This window comes from Lethenteron reissneri, chromosome 9, assembly GCF_015708825.2.
Source record: "Lethenteron reissneri isolate LAM-NWPU_2019-01 chromosome 9, ASM1570882v1, whole genome shotgun sequence".
In the NCBI taxonomy this organism is placed as follows: domain Eukaryota; kingdom Metazoa; phylum Chordata; class Hyperoartia; order Petromyzontiformes; family Petromyzontidae; genus Lethenteron; species Lethenteron reissneri.
Window position 1 is genome coordinate 8,217,372 of NC_083787.1, and position 18,760 is coordinate 8,236,131.

Sequence of the window (18,760 nt, forward strand, 5' to 3'; positions counted from 1 at the left end):
GTGACTTTACCGAAAGAACTAAGAGTATGAATCCTTGCAGTCACGAAAGCTTTTAAGCTAGAATCTGCTGTCATTTCTCTTCTTGGTTCTTTCGGTAAAGTCACGTAGAAGGGAAGTAATAAAATAATAAAAATAAAACATAATAAAATAAAATAATTCTCACGACGTTTCGGCTAATTCATGAGAATTATTTTATTTTATTATGTTTTATTTTTATTATTTTATTACTTCCCTTCTACGTGACTTTACCGAAAGAACCAAGAAGATGAATCCCTGCAGTCACGAAAGCTTCAAATCTAGAATCTGTTGTCATTTGTTCGTCATCCGGCATCGCATTGGATGATGACGTCACTTTTCGGTCCCCGCGCGCGATGACGTCATCGCATCACTTCCGCCCGCGCGCGGAAGTGACGCGATGACGTCATCGCGCGGGCGGAAGTGACGCGAGGCGACGTCGCCATGGCCGCTCCGCCGATGCCGCCGCCGTCTTCTTAAAAGGAATTCGCGGCCGTCGTCGTTGTCGTCGTTGTCATCGTCGTCGTCGTTGTCGCCGATCGCGGCCGTCGCCTCCACGAGGAGATTCGACGCAACGCGGCTCGATGGCGGCTTCCTGCGTGTGAGCGAGACGCGCTGAGGGGATTTGTGTGTGTGTGTGGGGAGGGGGGTGGTGGCGTCGCCCGAGGTGGTAAACTCGCTCCGGTGCTACGGCTCGATGTGCTGGTTATTGTTGTGGTACAATAACAATCAGTCACGGGAGCTGCAATTTGTGTTGTTTTACCCGCGCAATTGTTACGGAAATGCCCCTCTTGTGGTAAAGTCTAAGAGACTAGGCCAATGGGTGCCGCTTAACGCGAAAGTCTGCCGTTGTGTGACTCGTGGATGGACTGAGCTCGCACATGGGAACGTGGAATGGCCCATTACTTGCTCGGGACCGCCAATTGAGCGGTCAGCTGTGGTGAATCCAGCACTCTGCTTTGAGTAAAGAAATCCTTGTATTTTGAACGCGAATGCATGTGCCAAGCAGGCAGTGACCGGCGTGGTGAAGTATGGTCAAATGAACGGACCGGCACGGAGTGGGGGAGGCCTCTCATCCAGCTTTGGATTGAGAAGGTTGCAGCATTTACATTACTGAGAATAGGGTTTTTCCCCTTTTATCTGGCAACAAAACAGGTGTTAAGTTGTTAAAACACCAAACTGAAACCTGATAATATATGCATTGTCTTATATTTTCAGAGTATGATTCTTTTTTGTTTGCATTTTGACCACAATTATTGTGGTTAATGCAGACATGATTCCTTGTGGAAGGTTTCAGTTTGGTGTTTTAACAACTTAACACAGCTGTTTTGTTGCCAGATAAAATGGAAAACCCCTATTCTCATATGTTGGTACTGGTAAAGGAGGTCCCATGATTTACATTAGTCATCAGTAATTTATATTAAACGTTTATCAAGAGCGATGTTATTATGACAGTCAAAAGCAAAATGGTCAAAGTGTCTTTGTGTGCGTCAATGAACGAAAGTGCGGCCCTGAATCGGTGTTGTTAATTTCACATTCCTTTGGCCGAGGCCAGTATATCCATAGCCAATCCATTGCTGGTAACAATACTTAACGTTGGTGTCAGGATAATTTCTGCACTTTTACACAAATACTGTACTTAAAACAAAATCACTTCTTAAAAATGTATCGGACCAACATCCCAATGGTGGCAATAGTATGATACCAAAACAATGCTAAATAAAAAATTCAGTTTAGTATTATACAAACTAATTGCATAATGTGTCAAATTGTATATATTGTAATGTAACAGCATTTTAGCATACATGTTAATACTGTTTTGGTGATAATTAATCTTACACATTCCACGCCTTGTTTTAGTCTCTACACTGTCCATTGCTTGACCTATGCTTGCCATGTTCCAGCGTCAGATTTCGTTCAAAGTCCGCCACTGTGTGAAAGTTTAAAGGTCATGCCTGTTCCTTTATTTGCACCCGGTAAAAATAGAAGCATGCCGCAGAGAAAGATAATTAACAGACTAATATTAAATCTCGACTTAAAGCTTTCGTGACTGCAGGAATTCATACTCTTTGGGTCTTTCGGTAAAGTCACGTAGATAGAAAAATATAATCACGTTTCAATCGCCACACGAGCAATCGTCTTCTGGTGACAAATACAGCAGGCGGACTGCTGAGGCACGAAGAAATATATTCACCTGAAGACGATTGCTTGCGTTGCGCTCGAAACGTCGTGATGTTTTATTATTTCTTTATCTACGTTACTTTACCGAAAAACTAATATTACTCAATCAATACAGTAAAAATGCCAATTTTACTGAAGGTCATTGTGCTTCCCCATTATGCCCTTATGATAATAATTTAAAAAACACAGTTGCACAGTCAATACCCAACTTCTAAGATCCGTTCTTGCAGTCTTCCTCACCATCATCTTTGGATCTTTCGCTTCATCACCGATCTTCTGCAGGTCCCTGTTTGTAGACCTAGTCGTGTGTGAATGAACATAAGCAGGTGAGGACTCATTGTGGGAAAAAGTTTAGATTGCAAGGGAGTCCTTGAATAATGTTTAAGTTCCAAAAAGACATTTGTCCATTCAGGATAGGTTTTCCCTACAGGCTAATGAAATAGTCACACGTTTACGTGTGTCAAAACTTTTCGACAATGAAGTAAAGTGTATATTGGCAGCTTACCTACTTTACCACTGGTTGTGTAAGAGCAGCTGTGTCATGAATATACAGTGCAGATCCTTGTCCTATACACACGAGTAACCTTAGAACCAGGCTATAGAGCCCATTGAGGCAGACGTCCGTTTTTTAACACTTTTTTTTCAATTGGAACCTGAGATAATATTTAGTTTTCTCGGGAAACTTTCGCTGAATGTCAAACTCCTTTTCAGGACTTCCTGTTTGTCCGCTTTCTTGAGTACTGTATTTCGTATTGTGTGTTGAAGGAAACCAAAGTATCCAGACAACCCAGTAATGCTCAGTACTGTACACAAAAAAACTGCACAGATACTTGTGATAATGACTACCACATGCACCTCATGCACGTACTTCAGGATGGGTGTTGTACACATGTGTGTCTGATCCGCCAACTCCCACCACCGGGTAATTTGATTTTAGGAATACTCCACCACTGTCATTTCAAAGGACTTTTTAGCACTTTGCATAGTACAGTATAGCTCTCAGATGTGTTTTCGAGTTGTATCGCGTGTTGTTTCGCATGGTGCCAGACGTTTCGCTGCACGTGCTGAGAGCCTTTTCAGGAACTAAAACTTTTCGGACCACGTACTGGGAGCGTCGTCATGCCGAACAACATTTTGGCACAACCCGAAAACAGATCAGAACTATTTAGCACAACGGCGAAAACCTACGCAATAACATCTATCTTTTGGCGTCATCTGGTCCAACCCATGTGAGACTTGGCTCTAAGGAAAGCTGTCTCGGGTGTGGACCAATCAACTTCAAGGACAGTGCATACAGAGTTATGTTTTTTGTTTGTATTATGACTGCAGGTATTGTGGTCTATGCAAACATGACTCCTTGTAAAAAAGGTGTCAGTTTTGTTGCCAGATAGAAGGGTAAAAAAACAATTATCAACATCTATCTTGTTACTTGAGTGTGATGATATACACCCCTAATGCATTGAATTGGATGTGAAGCCACTGGATCACATCGGAGAGCTAAAATCGAATCCTCATTTTTTTCATTAAAGTTTCCCCAAGGTGTTGATCTTTTGCACTTGTTTGCTACCAGCTCTCTACTTTGTACCCTGAATCGTAGTTGGCTGTGCTCGCGTGGGTGCCACCGAGCGTTCATCCCCTCGTTGTTGTTGCCTTGTGTCTCACACCCGTCAACCCCTCGTCACAGTTCACTACCTTATTATGGACCGATTCAGACCTTATTGGTCACGCCCGTGCCCTTATAAATCTCAACATCCATCCTACAAACTCCCATCACGAGGGAGAAACACAAACAAGTAGACGAAAAAAATGTTGCCCGCATTGAAACGGCTGTACGCCGTATGGAGCTGAAAACTCAATTTCCCCGTACAAGAATACGGATTAACCGTATGGGTTGACAGGTATAGTGTCTGTACAGTACCTTTGTGTATTTTACTATGCAGTATTTCAGTTTACGTGTCTGCCTGTGCTTCTTTCAGAATTCAATATTTCAGTATTTTTCACACATCTTGAGTAATAGCGCTTACCAATTAATGTTAAATGTGCCTTAGGATTTTAAGATTATTTATGGGAATATCATAGTCCATATCCTAATGGTGTCACTCCACTGCATATACCTTGATTTCAGTGTAGTTCAGCTGATGCTTTGTGTCTGCTACTGCATGTATGCTTGTCATTAAGACAAACTTTAACGCTGCATGACTGTAAATACGAATTGAGTTCATTGGCGATTAGCTACTATATTAGCTACTATAATAACTATATACTCATTAATGGATTTTAATACATCTGTTGTGCTTTTAGCTTTATAATTATCAGTTAATAGCATTATCTGACAATATGAACTGTTGGCTTTCTAAGAATGGTTTATTTTCTGTTTGTATGTACTTTTTTGCACTTGTCTTTTTTGTTATCGACCTGTAGGCTTGTACTTTGCAGTCTTCATGTTTTATTTACTCCAAGTGTCCTGTGCTTTTGTCCAAGACACATTGTCTCGGTCTGTTCATGTCTGTGCGACTGCTGGTTCGTTAAATGAGTTTGCATTTAACTAACTAGTCTAAAGGTTGAAATAAATACACGTGGAAGTTAGAGGTAATGTGGGAAGTGTGGGTAGTGGTGGTACAGTATTGTATTTACCACACTGCCATGGGTTAGACTCTTAAACATGCACATATGTGGTCGTTGCGTCTGAACCAGGTGTGGTGTTTCCCTAGGTTGAATCAGCCTAAAATGAGTGCCCAATGCAGCGTGTACATTTTGTTATCATGTGAAAATAATTAAAAAAGCAATATATAACTCCTTTGTCAATCCACTTCTTGATAAAGGTTTCCCCACACCATGTCGGATATAGGGGTTGTAGTGCGATACTTCACTTAGCTAGTCAGTTTGGTTTGGTGGCTAGGGACCGTTTCAAATATCACTTGGCACTTGATGTTAACCATGGTTGCTGGGTTCATAGTGCAGTGCGACAACCACTGCCACAGCTTCACCCATAAAACGAGTCAGCCAATGGCTATATAAATAAACAAATACTGTGAAGACAAAGGTGGGGAGGTGTGGTGCTGGTTCCACACTTTGTCCTTGGCAGTGCCAGCCTCAACAGGTGCTCCCTAAGTATCCTTTCCAACAGAAATCATAGTAAACTGGTAAAACAAAATTATCTTCGTGTGTGCACAAATTTTCTCCATTCTTTTCCATTTCAGATAAATAGAAAATGTTTTGTAGATAGAAGGCTATTCACTTAAGCTCGAAAAATAGCAACCTCCAATTTTCATATCTCAGTTTATTTGCTTGTGCTTTTGAACACATCAAACATGAACTAGTGTTGTTGTTGAATTATGTATTATGATGACTAAAAGATGCTTTGATATTTTTTATTCTTGACAGATCAAGGAAGAAAAACTGAAGTGAAAAGAAGCAACTGGGTCTTCGAGAAGAAATCACTGAAAGCCTTTTGAAGATTTACAACCACTGACCTTTTCTGACGAGGCCAAACATGGCATCAGGCTTCAGTGGGAAGGTAAAACGCCATGTAGTTTGCTCTTTACTCAGTAGGTGAACAATGCACACCCTATCATCGGTGCTGATTTTTTTCACATGGGCAAAGATTTTTGTAAGATGTAAATCTTCAGAGGAAATTTTTATTCAACTGCAAAGGTGCTGCATGACTCGGGTGAGAGTTGATCCTTGCGATATCGGCATCTCTCCCCAATCAAGTTCTGAGGAGCGTCGCTTGTTAATATGTGTTTAGTACAGAGTATAGGCAGACCTCGCTTAGCGTCACCCCGTAGAACGCTGATTTGTAATATCCCTTTTCGTCCTGGAAAACATTTTAACCAAAAATGTATAATCAAAACATATTAAGCGCTTGCGAGCGAGAATACACAGCAGCAGCGCTGGCCGGGGAAATGTACCCGTCTCCAGCATCTGGTCCACCAACGAGAGAGACGTACGCTTTGAGCCAACCAGACCCCACCCCACGCGATTTGATTATCGCGATTCGTGGTCACGATTACATAAAAAAAAAAAATTCTATGTTATCATGGTGCGTTTAGCCAGGTGAGAACTCACGAGCCCAGGATAAAAGTCTCAGGTTCCACCGAAAAGAAACCTCACCACAGAAATGTTCAGGGCGTCACTAAGACCCAGATTGGAAGCACAACAGCTCCAACCTCGTCTCTCACCGCTGCCTTGTCGGAGTACAGTAGAATGTACTCATGAGTAGAGTACATTATACTTACTGATGTTATAATAAATCAGAATTTTTATTTATTAAATGTTTACCATCCGTATAATTGTTAGCGATCCTGCTGATACCCCAATGAAGCCCTCTTATATTGCTCATACGAAAGAAATAACGCTGTCGGGAACGCATTTTCTTATATATAACGGTATAATGACCCCTTTTAGTCCTGACAGTTGTTGAGCACAGGCCCAAAGTCTCACAATTACAAATGGCCAGCAACAAAAAGCACTGCCTAAGTTGTAATATGCAGATTAGAGATGAGGCATTTCTTGAATTGAGTAACAGTTTGGGAAACGAGATGATGGAAGAGGATATCAAAGTCGAGCAGTGCAAGTGAATAGGCTGGAAGAGAAGTGTTATGACCTGCAGTGTGGTGGTGGAACACAGTGGATTAGACAATATTGTCAGTCTGGTAGAATGAGTCTTCAACATGGGTGGTGGAATCGTTGAGTGAAGTTTATGGAAACAGTAACCATCTGTCACGAAATCACCCAGAATCCATCCAGTGTCATCAGCGTCATAATAGACACTGATCAAGATGAAGAGGTCCTTACTGTCATTGTCTTTAATGCCACCACATCTCACAATTTCTTCCCTCTGCCATATCCCACAACTGTTGCAAAGTCGAAATCTGATCACCACAGTCTGCTCCTACATTATCCCACAATCTGTATGTATGTTTGTTGAATTTCTTTCGAACCGTACGTAGCCTACCGTGCTGATCGGAGGTGCCAACTGTACGAATCTTGACTCACGGGCAACGGGACATTGAGGATGGCAGGGACAAAATGCCCCCAAACTTTTGGACAGTTGACATGTACGACATGCAGTGACTGCTGAATAGCATTCATCGAAATAACTTTAATTCATCCTCGTGTGTGTGTATATACAATATATACTGCCCCCCCCCTTTCCTATTTGCCTCATCTGCCGAGAAATATGCTCCGTACACGAGTGTGGGAACACTGGCGATACCTTGCTTTGAGCATGTTTGCACTTATTCTCGCTTGTGACCACCACTGGCGTGCAGAGAGCGGGGGAGGGCGACGAGAGGCGAGGAAGCGCCAATGCCGGGGATAGCGGTGGCCAAGCATCGCGGGTGGGCCCCGGCAAGAAGCAACTGCCGCCCATCCCCCGGCAGCAACCGTCGGCATCGACACCAAAACCCCTCTCCCCGCCGACCGCGCCGGCCAATGCCTCCAATGGAACGCACGCCTCATACGGGCCCTACTTCCTCGAGTACTCCCTCCTCTCAGAATTGTGAGCAGCTGTCGGCCGTGGACTGGAAACCATCTTTTAAAACGGATGCCGCCACCACCACCAATGCAGTGGGATATTACGTTTATATCAGTGTTGTTGCTTCGGGGTTAATATGGTGGTTAAAATCTGTTCCTCCAAATGTGAAATGCCTCTCAAAACCGAGCTCTGCTCCAGGGCAGCTTGTCACCATTGCAGGTTTTTTTAATCCTCTCCCTGCATATGGTTCCATAGACCAACATGGGCTGAATTGCAGTTTAAACTAAACTTTTTATTTTAACAGGTAAGGTCCACTGAGCTATATAGCTCTTTTCAGAAGCGACCTGGCTACACATAATAGCTAAACTCAGTGGCTTATTTGGATATTTATAGCAGCCAAATACTCGAAACACACGTTTAAAAATGTGGATGGAAAAACAGGGAGGATCCGGAAAAAAAATCTACGTGACCACAGGGAGAATATACAAACTCCAAATATACAGGTGTCAGGGTTGGAATTGAACCCACGATCTCCTGTATACCAGGCGAGGTAGTTAACATCTCTCCACCATGGCAACTATGATGTAGCTGGAACTATATAGCTGGGACTGGCACTCTCCTTGCTTGTGAGTGCAGTATCGAGACTGGGTTAGTGTCGACGCTCTTTGGAGTTCTCACTCTGCACACGTGCGGTGCAGGAATACCACATAAACGAGTGAGAGAGAGAGCCGTGTCCACTCGGACACTGATTACATGTTAAAGGTGCACTAATACCTACGGATATGGGCACCAATGTACTCATAGCTGTGCATATGGAAACACCAATGTTTTCAACTAGTATTTGTTTTAAAAAATGTAAGCCCCGGATTGCATTTGCCTACTGAGTTTTTATAAGGGTGTGGTATTATTGTGCGCGTATGGATTAACGGGCTGAGATCATCAAATCTCTTACGCATGACGACCTCATATAATTAGCCTCTGGTGGGGTCCCAAGATTCCAGCAGCGCTGTGTCATTACTTTGACATGGCGTATTATTAGTCCTCTGTACCACTGAGCCATCTCGAAAAATGATTTTGATCCTTTAATTACAGTTTAACTGGCACGCATAATTTAATTCTGCATATAATCAACGTGTGGCTAATCAAGGTTCTGCTCTATTTGCGTTTTACTATGCAGTGCTCTTTTGGTCAGACAGAAGCTCCCTGGAGTATATGTGCAGCCATCGTGCAAGTCTGCCCTCAGTAAGTGGTCCTGGAGCATTGAGCACTCACGTGAAATAGGACTGAATAATGTGATAGAAGCATAATTGTTTTCTTACCGTGTTCCAGTTATCATGCCAATGTGGTATCACGCTACCTTATAGGCCAAAGTCCACCACCCATGAAGTTGCTTCTACAGAGGCAGCAGCAGCTTTGGCAATCCAATCCTGTGCCCCTTTATTTTATTTAGCGATGCCAAGCTATTCAGGCACATCTTGTCCAGGAAGTGTTTGTTTTCAGGTGCTGATTGGTGGCATTCGTGAAATATTTAGAAGCACAAAGTCTACCTTGGTGTCCAGTTTCAGCCCATGGCAGGAGCACAACAAGGAATACTCGCAGTCAGATTCTACTACTGAGAAGCACACAGCAGATAGAACACAACAAAACTTGTTTTCAGGGTACAGAGTCTGATTTCAAGTTTAATAAAGCTATTTTTGTATACATTTTATTACCAGAGGCTCTGTGTCTATAATAGAAATTGGTTTGCAATAGAGCTGGAATAATAAAAATAGACAAGAGCTGACAGGCTTCTTGAATAGACTCAGGTTATATAAGGGAGGAAAGACAATAGAAGAGAGGGAGTTTCATTAACAAGGTGTGCAGAGAAATAGAAATGTTCCATCCTGCACACAGCATGGATGAGAAGCCAGCCACCATATAGACCGCATTTCTAGAAATCAAAAGGCATGCAGTTTAATGACCTTGCTGGTGGTAGAAGTTTGAATATCGCAGCTTGCATCACATATGACTGCGCAGTTTGAATATTGTAATGTGCTCACAGTTGACTACACAAAGAATATACAATTATTCTACATGGTTGCACTTGATTTGACCAAGCAGTCCCAGTGGAATATGCAGCAGAGTCGGAGTGAAATATTTAATCTCTTGCACAGCTCTGAGCCACCTGTTAGTGGTAGATAAAATGATCTCCTTGAAGAATAATAAAATAATCTGGGGAAGCCCGCTGGTGCCTCATTCCAGAGCTCTTTCCGTTAAGGTGTCTTCCTGTAAGTAGTTTATGGTGATAGCCTTCATCAGTTCTGTAGTTTCAGTGGAGGCGAGGTAACTCAGGCAGGCTCTTAACATCTTGGTTCGAACACCAAGCCAGCGTCACTAACATTCTGCATTTGAGAATTCGGTTAAGTAAATTGATGGTCTTAGCTTTGATCAACAATGGATGCATACAAACATCAATGTGATTTATTTTTATACCTAATTTAGAATTCTCCTCTTCTAAAACATGAAATGTCCCTTTATATTATTATCATTGTTTGCATATCTACAGGGATGTCAAGTTGTCTTCGATGAGAAGGGACTTTTAAATTACTTTAGTCGCAATATTTTGCTGTCTTTTCTTGGATTTTCTGTTTGCACATAGTCACTTTAAGATGTTTTCTTGTTCTTGTTTTTTGTTTATTGCGGTTGCACCTGAATCAAGAGCCGAATGGCTCACAGGGCTATACCAAATAAATCAAATTGAAACTGAAAACTGAAATAATATTCTGGGGCTATTTTCACTGACATGAAATCTGACGGTTTTCTCTGTGGGAACTCAACATGGGTTGTCCTTTGGACAGACTCACTCCCGCCATAAGAATGTATAATTCCCACCACTGAACCAGCGCTTTATACAGTTTAGCGCCTCCCCACGATATGTTTCAGTGGAAAACCACTTTTTACATTTGATATCATCACCCGAGATCAATCCACTGCTGAATGACAAAAAAAGTAAGCCATGTTCAGGACATGGGGAGGGATGATGGCCGGTAGTCCAGGCTCGTGATGGAGTGACAGACAAATCGACAAACACACCCGAGAGAGTACGCCTGTCTCAGAGATGAAGCAATGAAGTCAACACGTGTGCAGGTGCGAAATGGGTTGTTGCCTTGTGGGCCCGAGCAGGATGAAAATGGCAACATTTTATGTCGTTAAAGTGTCTTGCCTGTTCTTAACACATTAACTACATGTCTGATCTGTTTTCACTGCAGCCTGGTTTGGTGTAATCTTCATCCGGCAAGGCCTGTACCAAGACGGCGTGTTTAAATTCACCGTCTACATCCCGGACAATTACCCTGATGGAGACTGCCCCGTGAGTTCCTCCATCTCAGTATTGGTTCATTAGAGGGAAACCCCATCCTAAGGACAGAAAGGGGCAATGTGACACTCACGGGACATTCATTACTCACCACTCACTTGATACTGACGCATATCTTGGACTCACCTAGACACTCACCACACACATGACACACACACACACCCTTCACCTGACACTCTTTACTCACCGGATACTCAACTTACCAGACACTCCTGGCCTTTGCCACATACTCGCCACTCACGTGATACTACTCACCTGAAACTCACATGCGCTGGTTACACACTGCTCAGCAGTCATCACTCTCATACACCACGCACTCATCAGACACCTTAAGCTTTAAGTGAATTTTGGATGGCATGCATCTCCCTTCTCTGGTTCCCCATTTGCTGTAGAAGTTACAATCTTATAATGGGACCAAGTCTCTTGTTACCACCACCAAGTACTGCACACCTGAATGCATTCAATTATTTGTTAAATCATCAATTAATATCGATTGTTTTTCACTCACTATGCATGCATTGAACCATGTACGTGAGAATAAATAGTTTACAATTTATTCACAGTGGTTGTCCATGTTATGTTTAGGCTAAATGAGAATATGAACCTATGCAAGTGAGACAGAAAAATGTCAATAAACAATACAAACCAGAGACTCAAATTAAGAAAACAAATATTTTTTTCTTGGATCGAATCGTGACCTGATGACAACCCATTAAATTGTCGTGGGAATGAATCTTGGCATGCCTGCAAATCAAGCGGTACTATTTTCATCGGCGCTAAGGGAGGAATGGACTAAGCCAGTTTGGACTGGGCCTTGAATTCATAATACATTTTAACATGATTCCTGAGTCGTATTGACTGCTTAAGCTAAAAGTATACTTGTTGTTAACTGGGAAAACAGTGGTAAATTATTTTTTAAGACCCTAAAGTAGTTTCAGTGCAGACTGTAAGCATTTTAAAACTTCCAACCATTTCCAACTGTACACAACAATTTCTGGCTGGATGGAATGGTTGACGGAATGCCCCAATCCATAATTCCAACAGACTTGAGTACCATTTTGTGGGAGGACAACAGCAGTTGTCAGATATGTAATGATTCACTCGTCCACAATTCCATTTGTGTTCAAGATTTGTGTCCATGATTCAATTCGAGGATCTGTATATAAATTTTGCTGTTGTAGCGCATGTGGAATCTTTAGCGGATACAATATTTCCAGGAACCATGTACAATGTTTACGAATTAATAGTAATATTTCCAATTATGCAAAGCTTTATGAACGTATTTTTTTTATTTCGTTAAACAATTCGTCATTGGTATTCATAGCGATAGTCCTGTGGATCGAATGTGAGACTGCTCCCTGTTACGGTGGCTCAGGGCTGCCAAAAGTGGTTAGCACCACCCGACTGGCCATATCAGGGCACAGGCACTTTGATGCAGAGGTCGCAACCGGGTACCCGATACCCGTACCCTACCCGTACCCAGCCAGGTACGGGTACGGGCAGCCGTTTGCGACCCTGGTGTGGCCGGGTACGGGTAGGCCGTGAGTCACTGGTGAGTAACCGTTTGTCACTCATTTCGGGTAGGGAACGGGTAGGGAACGGGTACCCGTACCCGGCCGGGTACGGGTACGAGTACCCATTTGCGACCCTGGTGCGGCCGGGTACGGGTAAGGAATCAAAACCCGTTTGCGACCTCTGTTTTGATGTGAGTGAGGCTTTGCCTCTGTCTACCTGCGCCGCCTTGGTCTCCCTTCTGACCACTCTGATCTCTGTGCTCTAGAGACTGGTGTTCGACTGGCCAGTCTTTCACCCGGTCATTAACGAAACCACCGGGGAGCTGGATGTCAAAAGGGCTTTCAACAAGTGGAGGTATGTATCTACGCACACAACTATGAACTAGAATACATGTGTGTGTGTCTGTGTGTGTGTGTATCTACGCACACAATTATGAACTAGAATACGTGTGTGTATCTACGGATACAACTATGAACTAAAATATGTTTTCATATTCTTTGGGTCTTTCGGTAAAGTCACGTAGATGGCTCAAAGAAAATAACAAAAAACTACGACGTTGCGATCACAACACAAACAATCTCAATTTCGGCTGCTTGCGTTGTGGCCGAAACTTGGGAATTTGTATTATGTTTTATTTTTATTATTTCCCTTCTACGTGACTTTACCGAAAGAATAAGGAATACAAGCGATCTAAACGTAGTTTTTTGTTATTTTCTTTGAACCATCTACGTGACTTTACCGAAAGAACCAAAGAGAATGCATTCTTGCAGTCACGAAAGCTTCAAATCAAGATGTAATTGTCAATTGAGTTCACCTATTTACCTATAGAGATATGCCTTATGAATATTATATTAGCGTTTCAAAATAAATATTTAGCACTTTTTAAATGTTTTTTTTTATTCTTTTGTCAAGTATACATTGTTTGCATTATATTTGCTTAAATGGCTTCCACCTCAGAATACTATTGTCTCTTTTGCCTTCACTTACAAATGAGATGCTCCGCTCTCACTCGGTATTAAATTAACCATAATTAGAATATCCATCTGCCTGGACTGTTGGTTTATTCATGCATCAGCTACATTGGAGTGAATAATCACGTTTACTCTGACAGCGGAATTCATTTCTCCTGTGTGCGTTTGTTTATTTCCCTAACCCCTTTACTCTTTAGGCGTAATCAGAACCACATCTGGCAGGTTATGCTGTACGCCAGGCAAGTCTTCTACAAGATTGAGACATCGAACCCACTCAGCACGGAGGCAGCTCTTCTGTGAGTTCCTGCTTCGTCGTAAGAGAGCTCTTCCATATCGTCTCAAACAGCCTTGCTGATGTAACCCCTCGCTCCACTCGTGTTGTGAGCATCGCTCCTCTGCCCTCCGTTGTTGTTGGAGGGCGACTGCCTCCAACTGCCCAGTAGCAGCGTCCTTCACGAGCCTCCTCCTAGCACCACCCCCGCCCCATCCCACCACCTCCAATTAGCACGGTTGGCTACGTACGGTGTGAAAGAAGTTCACGGTCAGTTTATACATATCCCGTTGGCTTCCCTTGCTGCTAACACGCTGAGACAAGCCTGTGAAGAGAATTGCACTTATTGCCGAGTGTCTAGTAATGTGAGTCGGCATTGAGGTTGAGCTCTCTGTGTTTAGCAATCCAGATGTCCAGTATGTGTCGTGTATTCGAATATAGGTAATTGATTGCAATTCTCCATCCCAGGTATGAGAAGGACATTCAGCAGTTCCGAAGCAAGGTTTTGGATTCGGTGAAACTATGCAACAGTCACATCTTTGACCCTCCCAAGATTGAAGATGCCTATGCAATACGGTATGACCTCCCGCTTGTCCATTGCTGTTATTTATAGTCACACACGTTAACCATAATAGAGGTTGGTGGGTTAGATCGCGTGGATATAACTGTGTCGTTTAACCTGCCACTAAGGGGTTTGTCTCATCAACAAAACATGCCAATTAGTTACTAGTTCAGCACAACCGGTGCATTGGAGTGTAAACCTAAAAACCTCTTTTGTATATTGGTCGCGGAAGCTTACATGTTCAACACATTAAGTTAAACCCCTTAAAAATGCAGAACGAACTGCTAACTATTGACATTTAATGGAGCGTTTCCAGTATTTTTGGATAATTGTTTTTGAGCCCCAATTTTTGTGGCTTTGTTGCACCCTGGTGAAGAATGGGTGATACTATGATTTACTGTAAGACTCATGTTCAGCCTTGGACAAACCTCATCTCGCTTCTAGATTTGAAGCTTTCGTGACTGCAAGGATTCATACTCTTAATTCTTTCGGTAAAGTCACGTAGGTAAAAAATTAAATTAAAATTAATAAAAATAAAAGAAAAATCACGACGTTTCGGAGGCAACACAAGTCTCCGTCATCAGGTGGGACCGTCACAGCCAGATTTGCTGCATCAAGTGAGGCAGGGATTCAAGATGCAAGCTCTTAAATACAAGTTGAGGGAGGGGAGTTTATCAGAATGTGGTAGCCAATGAATGGAATGTATCGGGAGGGGGGGGCAGGGCTAAAAGAGGGCACGAAGTGCTCGTAGGCGTTGACGACGTGGACGTGTTTGTGCACAAGTCACTGTTGTTGCACATGATAACGTATTGGAAGGGGGGGGGGCGGGGCTAAAAGAGGGCACGAGGTGCTAGTGCTTCTCAAACATGCAAGGTGTGGTGCTCCAAATCCATCGGTGGTCCTGAGCCATTGCTTTAAATTCCACATTCCTAGGGCAGAGATTAGTGTCTCCTTAGAACAACCCTTGTTGACTTCCCACGTCTTCATGTTGTTAACCGTGGAGGGCTGATTGGCTGAGTCAACCAGCGAACACGCAGCCTCTTAACTCCAGTGGCACTCGGCTGGATCGACAGTTAACCTTCGACACTCACGGGAATTCTATCATTCTCGGGGTTCAGTATTAATGGTGTCAATTGTTACCCCCTCCATTCACCACACCGGATATCACTGTGCTGTGTTTGCTCTGGCAAATTTTAACGACTCTATTTTTAGTTAAATGTGGTGACTTAATTGTTTTTCACTTGTTAAAGTTGGCAGCTTTTACGTTATTCGGATTTAACAACCAAAAATTTGATCACATGGAAGGATAAATAAAATCTAATTTGTGCCTTATTCAATTGTCTCTTTTATTTAGGTATAGACCAGGTGATTTGGATCAAGAAATACACAAAGAAATTGACCAATGTTTCCAAGCAGGACTGTACTGAATAACAGTGATGTGATCCAACAAAGTTTACTTTTCTGGGAAAATAAAAAATGTTGATAGTAATATCTTGGGAACATTGTACCAAGCACAATTTGTGCAGTGGACAGGTGATAGTGTATTGAATTGACGCTTGTGTGCCACATGTGTGCCAGTTGTACCTGGGGATGCACAAAGTGTGCATTTTATAGAGGCTTCACAATAAAGTGAAGCTTTTTAAGTCACAGAAATATCCTTGTGGGCTACGTTTAGGCTTGCAGGCCGACGTTCGACACCCTTTGCTCTTGACAAGCTATCTTGTGAAATGTGTGTTGACGAAGGTGTTTTGCCTTGTTCAGGTTTTCCCCATGGAATCCCCAACTGCATGAAGGTGCCAGAGAAAAGATGTTGTCTCCAAAGGTAAGTCCAACAGCCCTGTCTGTATTCAGCGATGCCGGATTTTAGCTACCGAATGAGGCTTGCGATTGCGGAGAACTCAAGATGAATGAGTAGTGAACAGGTGGTGTTGAGCAGATTGCTCAACTCTTTGTCGAGGTTCAACTCAGCCCATCATCCCTTCAGAATTGTTTAATCAACAGTACCACTTTGTGGAAAATGAACGGTGGTCGGTCCTTTGAACAGACTGTTAACTACCACAGCACCTCACGGGCTTTCAATCATAAGGCTCAGGGCTGCCAACATTTGCAACCAACACTTATTTGAGCCCAGATAACTTTGCTTTCCTTATGGGCCAGCCCGTTAAAAGTGAGCTTTTCTATGTACAGTAATCGCTGTTTTAACACGGCAGATGCGTTCCTGAAAAGTGTCGTGTTAAGCGAGGAATTACTGTACTAAATCACATTTGCATAAACTGGGGTTTAAATGTGCCACCTTAGATTGTGAGTCAAACAAATATATTAGATTTAAAAATAAAATACAATGAGTGGTTATAACACCTTACCTTTCATCGTCTCAACCTGTAGACCCTTAGCAATGAATGCACACTAGTGATGAAAGTGTCGTGAAGCTGTAATGTAATTGTATGCACGTGGACGCGCTTGTTTTTTTTTCCTTTGTTGAGTAGAAGCCAGAGGAACCGCACTCGAGAAACGCAGGCTTGTCTTGGGTGAAGCCTGGCACGACGCAGCCTTTCAGCAAAGACGAATCGCCCTTCTGAGACGTGGCGCTGAGTGGCCTGCGAGAAATTAAAGAACATTGTCAGCATCAGACGGATTGCACTGCACACTTTGCTCTTTTCAAGTATTCTGCCGAGTCTCCACCAATGACAATGCAAAGCGGCACAGTCCTTAGGAATGCACTGCGCGCTCTGCGTGAATGGCAGGGAAACCTCCACTTTGTATCTTTTCTGCCTTTCCGAGGTTCGCATTTGTTTTTACAATGAAATTCAGCCATTCTTGCATCTTGCAACTAAAAGACCTCTTTTGCAAAATGCATTGGCAAAGGAAACAAAGATCTGCCGAGTGTGTTTGTGAACAAACAATAACATTCATTCCGTCTTAAGAAAGGGCGATTGCCCTTTCCTGTGTTGTTGCTTCTTGCTGTGCCTGCGCGCTTTTCTCTGAAGCCACGCGCACCAACGAGAAGCACAGAATCCACCGCTCTGCTCACGCCCGCACAAGAAAACGCGCGCGCAATGAGCTTTTTTTACGCAAGAATCCAAAAGGACGCTTCAAACGACTCATGTTGCCGGTTGCTGACGTGGCGTTCAATGACAGAGCCTGACATCCTTGACACGTGTTCAACACTGACTATCTTAATGTGAGGACTTCTGCGATCGTCGTCTGAAAACATTGTCTGCGGTCAAACATGACTTCACTGCAGTTGACATTGAGAATCATGACTCATTCCATGGAAAGAAAAATATCCAACCGCTTTGCAGCTCATCCTCTTCCCACCAAAAACACGCAACGGCTTCATTGTGTTCATCATTTTGATTTATATACAGTAAACTTTATTAACCGCTATTCAGTTGCATGTGTGGGACTATTTATTTTAACCGTGGGTATGTGGTAGAGAATTTCGGTTCACGGTCAGAAGTTTGTGAATTCACATCCTTTGTCAGGAGTGGATGCTGCCTACAATCCCTCCAGGGTTGATCAAATGAGTACAACTCTGGGAAGTCAAAAGTGGTATTCCCATACAGAGACCAATACTTTTAACAAAAAATGCATTTCCCTTTGTCAATCCACTGTTGGAATGAAGGCATTCTTACGCTGTGTCACTCGTGGGGATTGTTTGACCGTACTTCGTTCATTATGCTGGTCAGTATGGTTTTGAAGAGCGGGGAACTCGAGGACTGGTTCAGATATCATTTTACTCGTGTCGGCTGTGGCCAGGAATTGAAAGCATGTCATTGGTTTCACAGCCAGAACCACTGCACCACCGCTCCCCTGATCCCTATCGTAGGAATGTGAAATCGGCTCGGGGACTGCCAGTGGAGATTAAGCGCTGCCAAGTCCCTCGCGTGAGTTTGTCAGGCTTTACTTATGGATATCGGGGAGCTTTCTGAACAAACAATTTAAAACAATATAGACTGTTCCCATCACGTGATTCCTAAACAAAGCTGGGGAGAATCAGCAAATGTCAAACGAGATTGTCCGTTGACAACCTATCCAAGCTTAGGACGTTGCCTCAAAACCCCGTGACGCTGGGTGGGACTTAAATCCTAGGGGATGGGAATTGGACAGGTCATTTCATCAGGCGGTAGGTGGTAGTATAGGACGTGTCTTTATGTGATAATGGACAATGCAAGGAGTTATATGAATGAGCTAAAGAGGTGTATTGCCTGTGGGTTTCTATACTTGTGGAAACAAAAAGTGTTTGTGGCAGGAGTGATGTCCACTTGACTATATACTCTTAGGTTTTTTCCGTAAAGTCACGTAGGTAAAAAATAAAATTAAAAGTTAATAAAAGTAATAATGGAGATAAAATAATAAATCACGACATTTCGGAGGCAACACAAGTCTCCGTCATCAGGTGGGACCGTCA

At 43.0% G+C, this 18,760-nt stretch overlaps 1 protein-coding gene across 2 annotated transcripts; it reads left to right on the forward strand.

Moving 5' to 3' along the window:
• The first annotated feature begins 417 nt into the window (after window positions 1-417).
• On the forward strand, window positions 418-17,736 carry AKTIP (AKT interacting protein). 2 transcript variants are annotated; one of them, XM_061547481.1, is made up of 10 exons: window positions 418-616; window positions 5,581-5,713; window positions 7,470-7,699; window positions 8,853-8,917; window positions 10,924-11,024; window positions 12,811-12,899; window positions 13,714-13,812; window positions 14,256-14,363; window positions 16,111-16,171; window positions 16,836-17,736. In XM_061547481.1, the coding sequence occupies exons 2-10, from the start codon at window positions 5,690-5,692 to the stop codon at window positions 16,926-16,928; spliced, it is 870 nt and encodes a 289-aa protein (XP_061403465.1). In that variant the 5' UTR covers window positions 418-616; window positions 5,581-5,689; the 3' UTR covers window positions 16,929-17,736. The 2 variants fall into 2 exon arrangements, with proteins under 2 accessions (XP_061403465.1, XP_061403473.1); XM_061547489.1 differs by lacking the exon at window positions 418-616 and adding an exon at window positions 4,055-4,094.
• The last annotated feature ends 1,024 nt before the right edge of the window (window positions 17,737-18,760 follow it).

Bases quoted from the DNA above. Each gene is read 5' to 3' on its own strand.
- AKTIP (XM_061547481.1), top strand. From the start codon at position 5,690: ATGGCATCAGGCTTCAGTGGGAAG. The intron at 11,025-12,810 runs GTGAGTTCCTCC...TCTGTGCTCTAG, and splicing joins ACCCTGATGGAGACTGCCCC to AGACTGGTGTTCGACTGGCC. The intron at 14,364-16,110 runs GTATGACCTCCC...TGCCTTGTTCAG, and splicing joins GAAGATGCCTATGCAATACG to GTTTTCCCCATGGAATCCCC.